This window comes from Pongo pygmaeus, chromosome 1 (assembly GCF_028885625.2).
Source record: "Pongo pygmaeus isolate AG05252 chromosome 1, NHGRI_mPonPyg2-v2.0_pri, whole genome shotgun sequence".
Taxonomy (NCBI): Eukaryota; Metazoa; Chordata; class Mammalia; order Primates; family Hominidae; genus Pongo; species Pongo pygmaeus.
The window spans coordinates 7,617,079-7,636,518 of record NC_072373.2 but is presented as its reverse complement, the minus strand read 5'-3'; the positions used below and the strand labels follow the sequence as shown (position 1 = coordinate 7,636,518).

General features: G+C 41.6%; 1 protein-coding gene across 2 annotated transcripts in view; it reads left to right on the top strand.

The window, feature by feature from the left end:
* Window positions 1-14,177, top strand: part of LOC134739958 (uncharacterized) — a 42,578-nt gene extending 28,401 nt beyond the window's left edge. The window contains exons 3-4 of one of the 2 annotated variants that reach the window (XR_010127128.1): window positions 10,347-10,701; window positions 11,961-14,177. Coding sequence is in view for 1 of the 2 variants with exons in the window: in XM_063668477.1 (XP_063524547.1) it covers window positions 10,347-10,434; window positions 11,961-12,057 (185 nt within the window). In the remaining variant the exon portion in view is untranslated. The remainder of the gene's footprint in view (window positions 1-10,346; window positions 10,702-11,960) is intronic. The other variant, XM_063668477.1, reaches the window with a different exon arrangement.
* The last annotated feature ends 5,263 nt before the right edge of the window (window positions 14,178-19,440 follow it).

Genomic DNA, 19,440 nt, shown 5'->3' with positions numbered 1-19,440 from the left:
AAGTCCATCCCCTTCTTAATCAATACGGAGGCTACCCACTCCACATTACCTTCTTTTCAAGGGCCTGTTTCCCTTGCCTCCATAACTGTTGTGGGTATTGACAGCCAGGCTTCTAAACCTCTTAAAGCTCCCCAACTCTGGTGCCAACTTAGAAAATACTCTTTTAAGCACTCCTTTTAGTTATCCCCACCTGCCCAGTTCCCTTATTAGGCTGAGACACTTTAACTAAATTATCTGCTTGCCTGACAATTCCTGGATTACAGCTACATCTCTTTGCCACCCTTCTTCCCAATCCAAAGCCTCCTTTGCATCCTCCTCTTGTATCCCCCAACCTTAACCAACAAGTATAAGATACCTCTACTCCCTCCTTGGCGACCGATCATGCACCCCTTACCATCTCATTAAAACCTAATCACCCTTACCCCGCTCAATGCCAATATCCCATCCACAGCATGCTTTGAAAGGATTAAAGCCTGTTATCACTCTCCTGCTACAGCATGGCCTTTTAAAGCCTATAAACTCTCCTTACAATTCCCCCATTGTACCTGTCCTAAAACCAGACAAACCTTACAAGTTAGTTCAGGATCTATGCCTTATCAACCAAATTGTTTTGCCTATCCACCCCATGGTGCCAAACCCATATATTCTCCTGTCCTCAATACCTCCCTCCACAATCCATTATTCTGTTCTGGATCTCAAATGTGCTTTCTTTACTATTCCTTTGCACCTGTCATCCCAGCCTCTCTACACTTTCACTTGGACTGACCCTGACACCCGTCAGGCTCAGCAAATTACCTGGGCTGTACTGCCTCAAGGCTTCACAGACAGCCCCCATTACTTCAGTTAAGCCCAAATTTCTTCCTCATCTGTTACCTATCTCAGCATAATTCTCATAAAAACACACATGCTCTCCCTGCCGATCATGTCCGACTAGTCTCTCAAACCCCAACCCCTTCTACAGAACTACAACTCCTTTCCTTCCCGGGCATGGTTGGATACTTTCGCCTTTGGATACCTGGTTTTACCATCCTAACAAAACCATTATATAAACTCACAAAAGGAAACCTAGCTGACCCCATATATTCTAAATCCTTTCCCCACTCCTCTTTCTGTTTCTTGAAGACAGCTTTAGAGACTGCCCCCATCCTAGCTCTCCCTGACTCATCCCAACCCTTTTCATTACACACAGCTGGGATACTACAGGACCGGGATCGTGTCCTGTAGCCATTTTGTCCAAATAACTTGACCTCACTGTTTTAAGCTGGCCATTATGTCTCCGTGCAGTGGCTGCTGCCGCCCTAATACTTTTAGAGGCCCTTAAAATCACAAACTATGCTCAACTCACTCTCTATAGCTCTCATAATATCCAAAATCTATTTTCTTCCTCACACCTGACACATATACTTTCTGCTCCCCAGCTCCTTCAGCTGTACTCACTCTTTGTTGAGTCTCCCACAATTACCATTGTTCCTGGCCCGGACTTCAATCCGGCCTCCCACATTATTCCTGATACCACACCTGACCCTCATGACTGCATCTCTCTGATCCACCTGACGTTCACCCCATTTCCCCACATTTCCTTCTTCCCTGTTCCTCACCCTGATCACACTTGTTTTATTGATGGCAGTTCCACCAGGCCTAATTGCCACACAGCAGCAAAGGCAGGCTATGCTATAGTACAAGCCACTAACCCGCCTCTTAAAATCTCTCGTTTCCTTTCCATGGTAGAAATCTATCCACAAGGAAATAATTTCTCAGTGTTCCACCTGCTATTCTACTACTCCTCAGGGATTATTCAGGCCCCCTCCCTTCCCTACACATCAAGCTCGGGGATTTGCCCCCGCCCTGGACTGGAAAATTAGCTTTACTCAACATGCCCCGAGTCAGAAAAACTAAAATACCTCTTAGTCTAAGTAGACACTTTCACTGGATAGGTACAGGCCTTTCCTACAGGGTCTGAGAAGGCCACCGCAGTCATTTCTTCCCTTCTGTCAGACATAATTCCTCAGTTTAGCCTTCCCACCTCTATACAGTCTGATAACAGACCAGCTTTTATTAGTCAAATCAGCCAAGCAGTTTTTCAGACTCTTGGTATTCACATGAAACCTTTATATCCTTGCAGTCCTCAGTCTTCAGGAAAAGTAGAACAGACTAAAGGTCTTTTAAAAACACACCTCACCAAGCTCAGCCACCAACTTAAAAAGGAATGGACAATATTTTTACCACTTTCCCTTCTCAGAATTCAGGCTTGTCCTCAGAATGCTACAAGGTACAGCCCATTTGAGCTCCCGTATAGATGCTCCTTTTTCTTAGGTCCCAGTCTCATTCCAGACACCAGACCAACTTGGACTGTGCCCCAAAAAACTTGTCATCCCTACTGTCTTCTGTCTAGTCATACTCCTATTCACCATTCTCAACTACTCATACATGCCCTGCTCTTGTTTACACTGCCAGTTTACACTGTTTCTCCAAGCCATCACAGCTGATATCTCCTGGTGCTATCCCCAAACCGCCATTCTTAACTCTTAAAGTAAATAAATAATCTTTGCTGGCAAAGCTATGCTGAACCTCCTTAGGCACTCTCTAATTAGATGTCCTAGGTCCTCCCAATTCTTAGTCCTTTAATACCTGTTTTTCTCCTTCTCTTATTCCGTTTAGTTTTTCAGTTCACACAAAACTGTATCCAGGCCATCACCAATAATTCTAAATGACAAATGTTTCTTGTAACAACCCCACAATATCACCCCTTACCACAAAATCTTCCTTCAGCTTAATCTCTCCCACTCTATGTTCCCACGCCACCCCTAATCCCACTCGAAGCAGCCCTGAGAAACATCGCCCATTATCTCTCCATACCATCCCCCAAAATTTTTGCCGTCCCAACACTTTACCACTATTTCATTTTACTTTTCTTATTAATATAAGAAAACAGGAATGTCAGGCCTCTGAGCCCAAGCTAAGCCATCATATCCCCTGTGACCTGCACGTACACATCCAGATGGCCGGTTCCTGCCTTAACTGATGACATTCCACCACAAAAGAAATGAAAATGGCCTGTCCCTGCCTTAACTGATGGCATTATCTTGTGAAATTCCTTCTCCTGGTTCATCCTGGCTCAAAAGCTCCCCTACTGAGCACCTTGTGACCCCCACTCCTGCCTGCCAGAGAACATCCCCCCTTTTTCCTTTACCTACCCAAATCCTATAAAACGGCCCCACCCCATCTCCCTTTGCTGACTCTCTTTTCAGACTCAGCCCGCCTGCACCCAGGTGATTAAAAGCTTTATTGTTCACGCAAAGCCTGTTTGGTGGTTTCTTCACATGGACGCGCATGAAACATGTAATACAAGGTTCTCGAGAACTTGGGCTTTTTTGACTTGACGGCTTGACTGATGAATATCTCACTAGGAAGCAATGTTTGTTTAAGGCAGTTTCCCTGATCACATAAAAATATCAATAACCCCTGCTGGTACTATGTCCTCCAAACTCAGCTGCCTCTGTGGGAACAGCTATTTATATGCATTATAGTTAATTTGCTTTTTAAAGGGAGAGTGAAAATTGTCCTTCTGATCTGTGCAATTCTAATCCTTGGGCCTGGCAACCAAGAAGATTGTTTATGAGAAGTATTGCTTTCAGATACATATTTATGACAAGAAACATCCCTTTGGAAGTGTAAGATGTTGATGTGAAAATTATGGCTTTGCCTGTAGAAGGCTTTCACCCAGTCATCTCCTCTGCCACTTTCTTCTCACTGGAACTAGAAGTGGAGTGTGGCACCTGAACTGTAGGTGTACCAGATACTCCAGATGGGGAAAAGGTACAGCTGATGTGGGAGGTGTTTTAGAGCCAGCCCCTCTTCAGCCACATAGACTAGGCAAGTGGGTGGTTCTATCTATGGCTCTAATGTGGTGTTTGTCACTGCTTGCCTTGTGTTCTTGTTCTTGGTGATGTGTCTAGATTCCTTTCGTAAAGCAAAAGTTGTGTCCGGCAAATCTCTGTATTCCCCCAAACACATAGGACAGAAGCACTATGGGATATGTTCAGGTCTATAGAAATGGAAGAAAGGAAAGGAGGAAGAGAGAGAAAGAGTGGTGGGGAGGGAGGGAGGAAGAAAGAGAGAGAAGGAAGGATTCTATTGCTGATAGAGCTACAGTTCCACTTTGGTGCCCATACAAACAAATATTTCCCAGAATTTTTCTAACCTGTCATAATTCTTGGGTTCATAACTGAGAAGTTCATATATTCCAGTGTGTTAGATTTTTAGTACAATTTAATAATTTTTAACATAGGTAAAAAGAAAAGATAGAAAAGTATACTTTATTTCTACAAATATTTATAGAATGGCACTGTGTGGTGGATGCTGTACTAATAGTGCAAAGATACATTCAATCACAAATAAATTTGACAAACATTTCTTGTGCATTTAATGTGTTTACTGCTCCTTTTGCGGAGAATACAGCAGTTAGCAAAACAAAGTCCCCATCCTCATGGTCAGGCCATGTGGTTAGGCTCACCAATGCAGCCTTCAAAGAAGTGATGCATAGGGAAGAGGTTAAGATGCACATGTTCCCTCTACAACCTGTCTTCTCTCCCTACTGGATGTCAATGAGACATCAGAAGGTGTCTGTGCCAAAGATGTAGACCATCTGTCAGCCTTGATCTCTCAATGACTTTAGGGACAGAGTCTCACACCCATCCTCTCAACAGAAACCTCTGCATCAAACTCTAACATAAACAACAAATAAACCTTTACTATGTTGGCTACTGAACTTTGAGAGTTTATACATTACAGTATTTATTGACCCTTGTCTACTGTACTCACTTAACCCCACTCAACCCCACCCAGCCAGGTGAACTCCTTTGAGACTTAGTTTAGATATCTCCTCCTCCAAGAAAACTTTCTGATCACTTTACCCCTTCACTCACCAGACTAGTTTTAGTATTCCATTTAACACTTCCATATTTCATTTATGAGTTTTATTTGGTTTTAAAAAATGTGTATATTTTTTGCCTTCACTAAAATGAGAGCTCCTTGAAAGAATAGACTATTTTATTCTTCTTTGCCTCTCCAGAGCTTAGGACACAAAGGACACAAAGAGGTGCAGCAGAAATATTTGTATAAAATGTAATAGATTGTATTGAGGACATAGTTTATGCTGGAGGATATAGTTTAGAAGACAGATATCTGAAGGGCATATTTGAAAATTTAGAAGTCTGTCCCCTAATATAAAAACTGGGAAATGCTGTTCTAAACTGAAATGTGGAAATAATAATTGCTCAGAAATTTCTTATGGATCTGAAGCTCCATATAAGACTTGGAGGCCAAGATTAAAAGAATATTAAATCATATGCATAGATTTGTCCAACCATACTGTTTTGAAAGGTACATACTGTGACAAGAAGCCTACATTTCCAGGAGGTGCCTGATGATAGTCTTTGAAGTGAAGCAAACTTACCTTCAAATCCATTTGCTATCTACACCTTGGGCAAATTACATTCCTTTCTGAGCATTAGTTTCCTCTTTTGTAAAAATAGATATAACTAACTGACCATGTGTATTAAGTCATTCTTGCATTGCTATAAAGAAATACCTGAGACTGAGTAATTTATTAAAAAAAGAGTTTTAATTGACTCATGGTTCTGTAGACTATACAGGAAGCATAATGCTGACATCTGCTTGGCTTCTGAGGAGGCGTCAGGAAATTTACAGTCATGGCATATATTAGTCTGTTCTCACATTGCTGTAAAAAATACCTGAAACTGGGTAATTTCTAAAGAAAAGAGGTTTCATTGGCTCACAGTTCTGCAGGCTGTACATGAAGCATGGCAGCATCTGCTTGGCTTCTGGGGAGGCCTCAGGAAACTTACAATCATGGTGAAGGCAAAGGGAGAGCCAGAACTTCACATGACTGGAGCCGAAGGAAGGGGGCGTGGTGGTACACACTTCTAAACAACCAGATCTCATCACTATCATGATGACAGCACCAAGGAAAATGGTGTTAAACCATGAGAAACTGCCCCAATGGTCCAATCATCTCCCACCAGGCCCCACCTCCAACACTGGGGATTCCAATTTGATATGAGATTTGGACGGGGACTCAGATCCAAATAATAACATGGCAGAAGGATAAGGGGGAGCAGGCATGCCACATGGCAAAAGCAGGAGCAGGAGAGAGCAAGGTGCTTCACACTTTTAAACATCCAGATCTCGCAAGAAGTCATTCGCCATCACAAGTGATGGTAGTCTCGAAAAGTGGTGGTCATTTTTGCAATACACATTATGTAACCATCAATCTAGTAGTAAAAACCACAACCACAAAGGAAGGATTACATGAATGTGACTACTGACCCTTAAGTCACAGCCCAGCTGACCACTCAATCACTATGCATATACCACAGCAAGTGTCTTAGACTGTGTTTCCCAGAAGTCTAAGATGGGGACTCCTAACACTCAGAAAGCACTCAATAAATGTAAGATTTTTTTCCTTCATTCTGCCATATAAATTGTTTACCTATTATGTAAGTTAGTGGTAATTCCAACATTTATCTGTCTAAATATCAAGAAAGCACATTGATTTAAAAAGACATTTTTGCAGCATATATATGTGTGTGTGTGTGTGTGTGTGTGCATGCTTATATTTTTAATGCATACATCATGTTCCATATATTTGCATGGCAGCAATTTGAGCCTAAAGTAGCTATCTGCAAAAATGCATAAAAGAATATAATCCATCCAACTTATTATACTGTATCAATCAGCATATGCTACCTAACAAACAAAATTTAGTGGTTTCATATAATAAACATTCATTTAGCTCATGATTCTATGGGTCAGCAATTTGGACTACATGGTTCTGCTGATCTCAGCTTCCTCATGTATCTAAGGTACAGTGCTGTTTAGTTGAACAGCTTTGCTTCTGGAGACAATGGGGATAATGGGCTTGTGCCTCTCATCCAGCAGGTTAGCCTCACATAGTAGCTCTGGGTTCCAAGAACAGCAAAAGAGCAAGCTCAATGTGCGCATGCTTTTCCAAACTTCCTTGTTTGCTAATATCTCATTAGTTAAAACAAGTCACTTGGCCAGTCCAAACTCAATAAACAGACAAGTAGATGCCATCTCATGAAGTAAAGAGAGAAAGTGGTGGTCATTTTTGCAATATACCACATATAACCATCAATCTAGTAGTAAAAACCACAACCACAAGGGAAAAATTGCAAGGAGCTGACCACTGACCAATAAGTCACAGCCCAGCTGGCTGGCCACTCCATCACTCTGCATATACCACAGCAAGTGTCTTAGATTGTGTTTCCCAGAAGTCTGAGATGGGGACTCTTGTGCTGTGATTTATTGTGGGATCCTCCTCAAAAAGACCTTCTAAAGAAATGAGAGACAAAGGATTGGGCAGAGGAAAGAAGTTCAGTAAAGATGTAGTTTCACCTAAAGTGTAACCCCAGCCTGATCCCATGGGCAGACAGGCATATAAATGGCACCACAGAGTTGTCCAGACTTGAGGCAATAGTATCAAGCTTCTATTCCTGTCCCCTCACCATATCAATCAGTCAATTCTCCTGGAAGTTGAAATGTGTGAATGCCTTGGCCTGAAGGACAGGCTTCTCCTCTGGGTGTATTCATCCCAAGACCTAACCTTGGCAACCTTCAACTCTGATCCTTTAACTGAGAAGTGATTCCTTTATAGAGCTGCATTTTCCACTCAAAACAGCATTTATTTTTGCAAGCACTTTTCTAACATAGATGGTAGGCTTTTCCAGCAGTTTATATTGGTCTGTATTTATCACATAGCTGCCTATTTTCTCTTTCTAATTTGACTAGCATTTATTACATAGAAAGAATAATATAAATAAAAAATTTAAAATACACTTATAAGAGAAACCAAGGCATGCTAGAGATGCTCTTTTCTAGGTGTATATGCTAGTAGTTGGGGAGTTTGATTTAGAAGAGAGAGGAAAACTTGGAGTTCATGGTCTCAAGTGAATGAGTAGGAGGTATATGGTAAGGAAGAGGAACAATGAAAAGAGAAAGAAATTGGGCAACTGCCATGTGGAAAGCAACTTTAAATAAAGAGCAAAAGTGGAATATTTTGTGCAATGTCCTTCTTCAATTTCCTCTTTCGAACTTAAAAAAAAATTCCAATACTCTGACTGCTTTGAGACATAAATACGGGTGGGGGTGGGGGAGTATGCAGTGGACAGAAGAGATGGGCATTTAGGATGGGACAACAGCTAAAACTTTACCTAAATCAGGTGCTGGCAAGAGCAACAGCAAGTGTAAATGCACAGAGAGTCAGAGATATTTGGGTTACATATGCACGAGAAGAAAATCCAAATCACCCTTTCTCATAAACTCGAAGTTTTACATTCTAGTCTGGTCTACTTCTTTCACTTCCAAACAGGAAATAAGTGGTAGAACAAAGGGTTCTGATAGAAGAGTAAATCACAGTTCTGTGCTTTGAATGTGTGATCAAGACAGATACTGGTACCAGAAGTGGGGTGTTATCTAGCAAACACCTGGAAATGTGGAGCAGCTTTGAAAGTGGGTAACGCATACAGGCCGAAAGTGTTTGAAGGTACGTGCTAAAAAAAGCCTAGATTGTTGTGAATGAAGGGCAATTCTAATGAGGGCTTAGAAGAAGAGAGCTGTAGGAAGAGCCTAAATCTTCTTAGAGATTTTCTAAGTGGTCGTGATCAGAATGTTGGTAGAAATATGGACAGTAAAGTCCATTCTGCTGAGGTTTTATTTGAAAATGAGGAATATCTTATAGGAAACTGGAGGAAAGGCCATTCTTGTTATAAAGTGGCAAATAACTTGGCTGAATTTTATCCATGTCTGGTACTCTGTGGAAGGCAGAATCTAAGGACGATGGACTAGAATATTTGATGAAACGACTCCGAGTGCTGCATGGCTTCTCTTGACTACTTATAGAAAAATGCAAAAAGAGAGAACTTAATTAAAGATGGAATTTATTATCAAAATGGAAACACAACTTAAAGATTTGGAAAATTCTCAGCCTGGCCATGTAAAGAATGAGAAAGTGTGTTTTGGAGTGACTATTAAGGATGTGGCTAAGCAACTGTTTGAAATGGAGGTTAGTATGGATAGAAGGAAGCCAGGTGCTATTCACCGAGACAATGGAAGAATGATCCCAAAGGCATTTCTGAAATCTTTGTGAATACCCTACTGTCACAGGCCCAAAGTGCCATGGCCTTGTGGGCAGAACAGTTTCAAAAGAGGGACCAAGGTGCCTGTGGCCTCACTGCCCAGGGCCATCTCAAATCTCTGCTCCCTGCATTCTGGTGCAGCATTTCTTGGCTGCCCTAGCTGTTGCTCAAGCCACTCAGAAGGATACAAGCTGTATTACATGGTGGCATCCATGAGATGCTAACTCTGCAGGCACACAGAGTTCATGAGCTGTAGAAGCATGGCTACCTCCATCTAGATTTCAAAAGATGCCTTGGAGAGCCTTGGAGAATAGGCAGAGAACTTCTACCAGGAGAAGACTGCCACTGAAAATTCCCACCAGAGCAATGCCCAGCAGAGGCATGATGTTGGAGTGACCTGTGAGATCTGAGACATGTAGGGCCACCAGTGTTCAGTGACAGCCTTGGGGAGCCACAGGCACTTGACTCTAACCCATAACAGCTTCAGCATGAGCTGAGCTCAGACAATCCATGGGAATAGGATCCCCTGGAGTCTTGGGGACCCAATCCCTGCCCCAGTGTGTCTGGAATAAGGGACATGGAGTCAAAGAATATTATGCTCAGGCCTCAAGATTGAATGTTGTTTGCCTTGTTGAGTTTTAGACTTACTCAGGATCTATTACCCCTTTCTGCCTTTCCATTACTTTTTCTTAGAATGGGAATGTCTATCTGATGCCTGTCCCGCTACTGTATATTAAAAGTACCTTGCTTTATTTCACAGGCTCACAGCTGGAGAAGGAATTTGAATCAAAGAAATCATACCACAAGTTTCATCTGTACCTGATTTAGATGATATTTTAGATGATATTTAGTTTAGAATTTGGACATAGATTTTTCAGTTGATGCTGGAATAAGTAAAAATTTGGGGGGCTATTGGAATGGAATGAATGTATTTCACATGTGAGAAGGACACAAATTTAGGGGAGACTGGGGCAGAATGCTATGGTTTGAATTTGCCTGTCTTTCAAAATTTATGGTAAAATGTCATCCTCGTTGTTGTAGTATTAAAAGATGGGGCCTATGGGGAAGTGATTGAGTCATGAGGGATCTGCTCTCATGAACGGATTAGTGCCTTGTAACAGGGATGGAGGAAGCTAACTTAGGTCTCTTTTGTCCTTCTGCCATACGCAGCAACAAAGCACCATCTTGGAAGCAGAGAGCCGCCCTTACCAGAACTGAATGCAGGCACCATGACCTTGAACTCCCAGCCTCCAGAACTGTGAGAAATGAATTTCTGTTCTTTATAACTCACCCAGTATCAGGTATTTTGTTACAGCAACACCAGTGGACTAAGTCACAGTCTCAGGAAGAAACATGCATTCCTCTTTTCTCCCAATTAGTGCTGCCAGGACCTCCAGAACTCCAGATGGATTCCCCTGGCTGACACTTGAAAGATTTTTGCTCTAACTTAATAGAAAGGACAGACTGGCAAAGCCATAGTTAAATCAGTTGGAGGAGCCACAAATCAAATCATCTTTACAGAAAGGTACAAAGCTAACAAGTCCAAATGGTAATGAGGTTTGGGGAATTATTTTTCAGTTGGGGGGTGGGCATTGTTGTTGCTGTTTGGCTTTCTAGACCAGTAAGCCTGCCAGCAGGAATTGCTTACACACAGCTGTCATTTGGGCTCAGAGTGACTCAGAACACTCATAAAGAGATATAAACCACACGTGCCACCACATGCTTCTGGGCCACCCGTGACACACAGTGTATCATTCATTTTCTGACACTTCTTATTTGCCATCTGCTCAGGGAAACCTCCAGAGCAAATTAGTGTAGCCCTCACTTTCAGACATTAAAATCGACAGTTATGGGCACAGTAGCTACCATGTGACAAGCATAGTGTTGGGCATTTAACAAATGTTTTCTCATTTAATTCTCACAACATCCTCAAGCAATGCTCTCCCTTTATGCAGATGAGTTTGTCCAGAGGCACCAGGCACCAGTGGCCAGGGAGAATCTAATCTCAGATTTGTCTGGAGCCAAAATTCACACATTTTTGCAATATCATGATGAGCTAAGGAGAAGTTTGCTTGCAGGTCCCTCCCCCAACCCCACCTCCTGGCACACCTTTCCCTGTCCTCTCTGCAGCCTTTCCCAAGCACCCAAGGCCCAGGTGTCCACTTTTTGGGCCTTGACTTAGGTTTCTATAAAACAGAGTTTTTCCTAGTCCTGTCTTCTCTCATCAGGGATTTATCCCACAGACCATGACACTATGATATCAGTATCTTCTGTATCCTTGCAGGTCTCTCTAGGTACATGAGATGAGCCACAATAACCAGATTCATATCATGGTCTTGATACTTAGCATAGCTTTACATTCAATGCCTCCCATAAAATCTCATTGTATTTTAAGAGGAGCCATTATTAATAACTCAAAACAATGAGTTATGAAAGCACAGCTTTATCTAAAATTAATACACCATAAATGAAGGATTTATTTAATACACTATAAATGAAGGATTTATTTATAGTGTATTAATTTACTATGGTTTATTAATTAATTATAGAAAGAGGAAAAGTTACAAATGTAGACTTTTCCTCTTTCTATAATTTCTCTTATCCTAATCTGGAGGCCCTATCCTCACTTATAGCAGCTGGTAAGAAATCTTGGAATTTTCCTGTATAAGGTCATTTTATTTTTTCTGGTAAATAGCATTTCATATCTCACAATCTAAGTTTTAACTTCTTACCTATAGTGTTTCTTTCCTCCAAAGTATCTGCCTTCCTTATCTTTCCCCATAGATGTGAGTGCACATGGAAATTTATGGAGTCTCTCAGCATTGTAGAAGAGCCTCTGTTTCTTCTCACTGGTTCCTGTCCTCCTCAGCTTGGTATATAACTCCTGAGGGCTGAACACGTGGTTGCTGAAGGATCCAGTCCCTGCCCTATAACCCAGGAAGAATTTCTACTTCCCCTTCCTGTCCAGAAGTAATATTCCCAGGGATCACCTTTTTCTCTCCTGCCCTATGGACTTCAGATATATCTATCTGCCTTTCACTATGACAATAAATGTCACTGATTTGCTTTAATGGTAGAAAAGACTACAGAGAGAGAGAGTAAAAATAAAAAATGTATTAATATGGGAGAATATACACCCAGAGGAATGTTTGGAAATAGTTTCTCCATCACAGAAGCAAAACTAGAGCTGGGTGGTTTATACTGGGTGATATAGTTTGGCTGTGTCCCTACCCAAATCTCACCTTGAATTGTAATAATTCCCATGTGTCAAGTGTAGGACCAGGTGGAGATAATTGAATCATGGGGGTGGTTTTCCCCATACTGTTCTCATGGTAATGAATAAGTCTCATGAGAGATGATGGTTTTATAAATGGGAGTTCCCCTGCACAAGCTGTCTTGCCTGCTGTCATGTAAGACGTAACTTTGCTCCTCATTCACCTTCCGCCATGATTGTGAGGCTTCCCCATCCATGTGGAACTGTGAATCAATTAAACCTCTTTCCCGTATAAATTACCTAGTCTCAGGTATGTCTTTATTAGCAGTGTGAGAACAGACTAATACTATCTCCTCCTGTAGATAGCAAAGGAGTGATTCTACTGCATTAACATTAATCTCATGAATTTAGCGTCATTTCAGTCCTGGTTTTAGCTCAAGTCTCATTGGAGAAGAGTAGATAGCCACCAGCTATAATACAAAAAGCAACCATTTGGAGTCAGAGCTAGATTCAAATCCAAGTCTCATCACTTCATACAATGTTACCTTTGGGCAAGTTATTCAGTCTCTTTGAGCTTCAAGTGGCCTTTCAAAAATGTCATCTACATCATAAAAGTGTTGCTGATATTCAGTGAAATGCTCCATATGAAACCCCTCACAAAGGACTGGGAACATAGTAAGTCTAAATACATGTTTGTTTCCATTCCTCTACCATTTTCCTTTATAAGATGAAGTGAGAAATTATATGCTCCCTGGGAAATGGCTATCTGCAAAGACTTGTGGCATTCTAGTTTCTGGATATATTGCCTTATGTCTGGCAAACTGTACTGATTAAAACTTACAACAGAAGAAGGAAAAACTAATTTGGAAGGGCTAATCAAGACTCTCCATAGTCCAAAAGGGATGATTTCCCAGTTGTACAGAGAACCAATAAACCTCCATCCTGAAGACAAAAGTAATTTTATGAAACTGCATGAAGTTTCTCTAGAGAGAGAGACTTCACAAAGCCCAGTGGTCACAGCTGTGCAGTGGAACTGAACTACTTTGAATCTCTGCCATCAAAGGAAAGAATCTCAGGATTTTTCTGCTACAGAAGCATGATCGTGTTTAAATTCTTAAAATGCTGCGTTAGCAAGAATTCTCCACAGAAACAGACTCTCTCTCTAGAGTTGAGAGAGAGAGAGTTAATATAGGAATTGGCTCATGGGACAATGGAGGCCAAGAAGTTCCAGAATCTGATGTCTGCAAGCCAGCAAACAAAGAAAGCCAATGATGTAATTTAGTCTGAGTTCAAAGGCCCAAGAGTGGAGGTACTGATGGTATAAGTCCTGATCTGAGTCTAAAGGCCCAAGAACCACGAACACTCATGTTAACAGAAGATGAATAGGCCAGGTGCGGTGGCTCACACCTGTAATCCCAGCATTTTGGGAGGCTGAGGCTGGCAGATCCATTGAGGTCAGGAGTTTGAGACCAGCTTGGCCAACATGGTGAAACCCTGTCTCTACTAAAAATACAAAAATTAGCTAGACATGGTGGTGTGTGCCTGTAGTCCCAGCTACTCAGGAGGATGAGCCACAAGAATGAACCCAAGAGGCAGAGGTTGCAGTGAGCTGAGGTTGCGCCACTGCACTCCAGTCTGGGTGACAGAGCAAGAAGAAAAAAGAAGAGAGAAGATTAATGTCTCGGCTCCATAAGGAAAGAGAAAATGTATTCTTCTGAAGTTTTGTTCTATTTGTATTCTCAATAAATTGGATGGTACCTACTCACATTGGTGAGGGTGATCTTCTATACTCAGTCTGATTCAAATGCTAATCTTTTCTGGAAACACCTTCACAAACACACCTGGAAATTATGTTCTGCCAGCTACCTGGGCATCCCCTAGTCCAGTCAGGTTGACACATAAAATGACTACCACAATTCCACCTCTTATCAATCAACCCATACACATCTTTTTAAACCATACTTAATCTTCAATTAAAGACACTAACAGGGTCATAATTCTGCCTAACGTGATACAACTTTCCTGCATACAACTGAAAACACACTAATCCCTTCCCCAGAAGAGGAGGTAAAGTATTTGAGTGATGTTAACTCTTCCCCTTGATATCTTATAACTTTACTTCTATGTAAGATTAATAATACTTAAATACTATGATATAAAGTCAGTGCATCTTATGTTACATAAGGGAATAAGAGAGTGAAAAATATTTGCTTATATGTATATAAATTAATTTATAAATATATAATATATATTCCATATATATTCAAATATAATATATATGTACATATATATCCACACAAATATATTCATTACAAAACAAGGAGAAAATACTCATGGCAGTTATAGCCCTCATTTCTGTAACTGGTCACTTATTCTTAGCTGGTATTTATAAATACCTTCTACTATTTATTCTGTATTCCCTTTGCCTTCAGCAAACACCTCAGCTGGTCATGGTTTTTCACCTGGCAGTGTGATCCAAATATGAAGGGCCTGGTCATTAGTAGCCCTTGAGTCCTGGTCATTGAGTTGTTATAGTTTTGTATTAACCATAATCACAGCGCATGGTGACACTAAAAGATACCTGAAGGATCTCCTGTTTTCTGGACATACTCTTCTCTGTCTCCATTATGGAATAATAGTCCAATTCCTCTTGGTGGTCTGAATCAATCACCTCAGTCAATACCATACTTCCATTCTTTACCTGTTGACTGAAAACCAGGAGGAGCCCAAACTGACTGGGCAGCAGTCTTAACTTTCAGTTCAATGGAATCATCATTATGTCTCCTGGTGAAAGCATTTCTCCTTTAGCAGACCTTTAGGCTGGCAGAGTATAAAGTCATAGGAATGGGAAGCAAAAATTTTGCTAGCTTGTCACTAAGGGTAATGCTGAGTGGTTCCACTTCCATTTCCACCCTTTGATTCTTCGACCCATGAATCCAGTCTATGGAAGAGACAACACCAAATATTGGACACTGACTTAGAGCACAGAGAACCTTGCCCCAGCACTCAAGGTATTGCCACCTAACTGGCACTATATCTGACTCTTCACAAAGGTATTGCAGAATTTTATCAAGCCATCTGCTTCAGAATAGTGGGGAACATGGTTAAACCAGTGAATTACATGGGCGTGCATTTATTGCTGCACTTCTTTTGCTGTGGAGTGAGTTCCTTAATCACACGCAATGCTGTGTGGAATGCCATGATGGTGGATAAAGCATTCTGTAAGTCCACAGATGGTAGTTTTGGCAAAAGCACTGTGTACAGGGAAGGCAAAGAGAAGTATCTATTCCCGAACAAAACACTGGCCCTTTCATAATGGAAGCAGGCCAATGTAATAAACATGACTCCAGGTAGCTGGCTGATCACCTAGGGATGGTGCCACAGTGGAGGCTCAGTGTTGGTCTCTGCTACTGGCAGATTGGACCTTTAGCAGTGGCCATAGCTAGGTCAGCCTTGGGAGTGAAAGTCCATGTTTCTGATCCTGTGAATAACCTCCATGTCTGCCACCACGGACACTTTGGTCATAAACCCATTGGGCAATGACAGGAGTGGCTGGGGAAAGAGGCTGAGTGGCATTCACAGAAAGGGTCATCATATCTACTTGATTATTAAAGTTCTCCTCTGCTGTGGTCACTTTTGGTGATCATTCACATGAAATATAAATATCTTCACAAGTTTTGCTGATTTGGAGACATCATCCACATTTCTCTCTCCTAAATTTATTTGTCACCAATTTTCCAATTAAGTTCCTTCCAGGTTCCTGACCATCCAGCCAAACCACCACTGGCTACAGCCTATACATTAGTATTTAATCACACATCTTGCCATTTCTCCCTCTAAGCAAAGGGAACAACCAGGTGCACTGCCCGAATTTTTGTCCACTGTGAGGAGTTCCCTTCATGACTGTCCTTCAGGAGTGTCCCAGAGAGTGGTTGTAGTGCTATAGCTGTCCACTTCTGGGTGGTGCTGCATATCATGCAGAAACATCTGTAAACCAGGCCTAATTCTTCTGTTCCTCTGCCAACTGATCATGGGGAACTCTCCATGAAGCCATAGGTACAGTCTGGGAGAGAGAAAGCAGTGTAGCAGAAGGGAGGATCATGGGCAATTGGGCAACTTCTTCACGTAAGCTACTTATGCCTTCAGAGACTGTTAGAGCTGGATCACATATATACCACTTCCATTGAAGATGAAGTGCTGCGTGCATGCCTAACTTTATGGCTTGGTGGTCAGATAACACCCAGTTTATTATGGGCAGCTCAAGTCACATGGTAACTTGGTGTCACATGATAACTTGGTGCCACATGGTTGAACATTCAGTTTCTACTGATGCCCAGTAGCAGGCCAAGAACTGTCTCTCAAGAAAAAAAAAAAAGTAGTTATTTGCAGAAGATGATGGCAGGGACTTGCTCAAAAATCCTAAAGGCCTGCACTCCAATACACTTATATGGACCTGCCAAAGGCTTCAAACAGCATCTCAGTTCACCACTAATATATCAAGCATTATTGGATATGTTAAATCTTATGACTCAAGTAGCAGAGCAGTTTGCACAGTAACCTGGACCTATTGCAGAGCCTTGCTTTGTTCTAGGCTGCAGTCAAAACTAGAAGCTTTTCAGGTCATTTTGTAAATGGCTCAGCAAAACACACCCAAATGTGGAATATGTTGCCTCCAAAATCCAAAGAGGCCCAATATGTGCTGTGTCTCTTCCTTGGTTGCAGGTGGTGCCAGATGCAACAATTTAACCTTCACCTTAGAAGGGATATCTCCATATGCCCCACACCATTGGACACATAGAAATTGCATTGAGTTAGAAAGCCCTTGAATTTTTGTCAGATTTATTTCCCAACTTCTGACACTTAAAGTTCTTATCAATAAGTCTAGAGTGGTTGCTAATTCTCATTCACCAGGTCCAATCAGCAAAATGTGATTAATGTAATGGGCCAGTGTGATATCTTGTGGGAGAGAAAGGTGATCAAGATCCATGAAAACTAAATTATGACATAGAACTGTAGAGTTGACATACCCTCGAGGTAGGAGAGTGAAAGAATGTTGCCGGCCTTGCCAACTAAAAGCAAACTGCTTTTCTGGTCCCTTCTGCTGGTTCCCATGGACAGGGATGATGAAAAAGCCATTTCCCAGATCAATAGCTGCATATCAGTGCCAGGAGATAGTTGATTTTCTCAATAAATGGAACCATATCTGGTACAGAATCTGCAATTGGAGTCACTACTTGGTTAGGTTTATGATAATCCACTGTCTTTCTCCAAGACCTGTCTGTCATAGGCCAAACAGGATAGTTGAATGGAAATATGGTGGAAATCACCATGCCTGCATCTTTTAAGTTTCTGAGAGTAGCACTAATTTCTGCATGTAGAATTGCTTCTGATTTGCTATTTTTCTAAGTAGAGGTAGTTCTAATGACTTCAATTTGGCCTTTTCTATTATAATAGCCCTCACTTCACAGGTCAGGGAATGAATGGAGGAATTCTGCCTGCTGCTAAATATGTCTATTTTAATTATGCATTCCAGAACTGGAGAAAAAAAAACACAGGATAGGTTCAAGGACCCATTGGACTCACTGTGAGACAAATCTGAGCTAAAATTTTATTGATCATCTGACTTCCACAGGCCCCTACTCTAATGAGAAGACCACTGTGATGTTTTAGTTCTCCTGTAATCAGTGGATAGACAAAGCCAGTGTCCAGTAGACCCAAAAGGTCTGATTATTTGCTTTTCCCCAGTGTACAGTTATCCTTGTAAAAGGCCATAGGTCCCTTTGAAGAAGGATAGGAGAAAGATTTAACAGTATAAATTTTTAGTATTATGCTGTGGTTCTTCCAGGGGACCTAACCTCCCCTTCACTCATGGGGTTCCAGGTCTATAAACTGGCTCATCTGGGAATTGATTGAGGGGCCACATCTCTCTGTTTTTATGATTTGAGTTAGACTTTTGTTTTTTGGCCTAGAAATGTTCTGCTTATACAGATCAATTAAGAATTTAGTAGGCTTCCTATCTATTTCACTTTGAGAAACATCATGATTAACTGGCCAACACCATACATCTCCTGGAGTCAGACTATTCTGGTTGCTGCTTTGACTCTGCTGTTCATTATAATAACCATGCCCACTTTGCCTTTGGTGGTTAAGTGCCACCGCCACCACTTGACTCCTGCCATATTCTGGGATCTAATTATTCCCATTGCATTTAGGTTTTCCAGCTGAATGACTGTGGTTCCCATTGTAAGGTGGGGCCTACAAAAAAGAGCAACCACAAAGCTCGACAAAGATGCTGGGTATCCCCTCAACATTTATTTATTTATTTATTCAAAGTATTTCTCAAAGTATTGGTGAAAGGTATGTCTTCTGGACCCTTCCAGCATAGATGAGTAAGGTAAATGACAAATCCACTCCAATCTTCCAATCTCCTTTAGCCTTTGAATTTCTGCCTCTCTATTAAACTAAGGGAGGTCAGGCTTTTCCAATTCATTTATGGTGGACCATCTTTTCATCTTTGCTTCATGCAACCAGTTAGAGCCCTTTCTGCCAAGCCACAACACTGAATGCAGAATCTCTGCTTTCTGAGCCCATATCAATAAATTCAACCTGCTCCAATTTTATGTTCCTTCTACCACTGTTCCACACCCTTAATTCCCACACATGTTCCACATCCATAATTCCCATACATGTTTCCTGGATTTCTGCTTATAAGAACTAATAACCCCAAGTAGTTCTTTTGGAATTCAGTGCACCCTGTTATGGGTCATACTTTGTACCTCACCTTTAGGGCCCTGCTGGGACTTGAGTCCAGTTATAGGTCTAGAAGCAAAGAGGAGTGGTCATGGTGAGTCCTGTAGAGAATCAGAATTGTCTTGCATGGCAGTTCTCTCAGGGAAGGCCATTATCATTTCCTTAAGCAATGCAGGGTTAAACCCCTCAGACAGAGGTGGACAGGCCAATACCACTGACACTGGGGAGGCTGCTGTCAGTAGAGCTGGGGAGGCCTCTTCTACTGGGGCTGGGGAGATATCTCCCTCTGGCAAAGAAGGT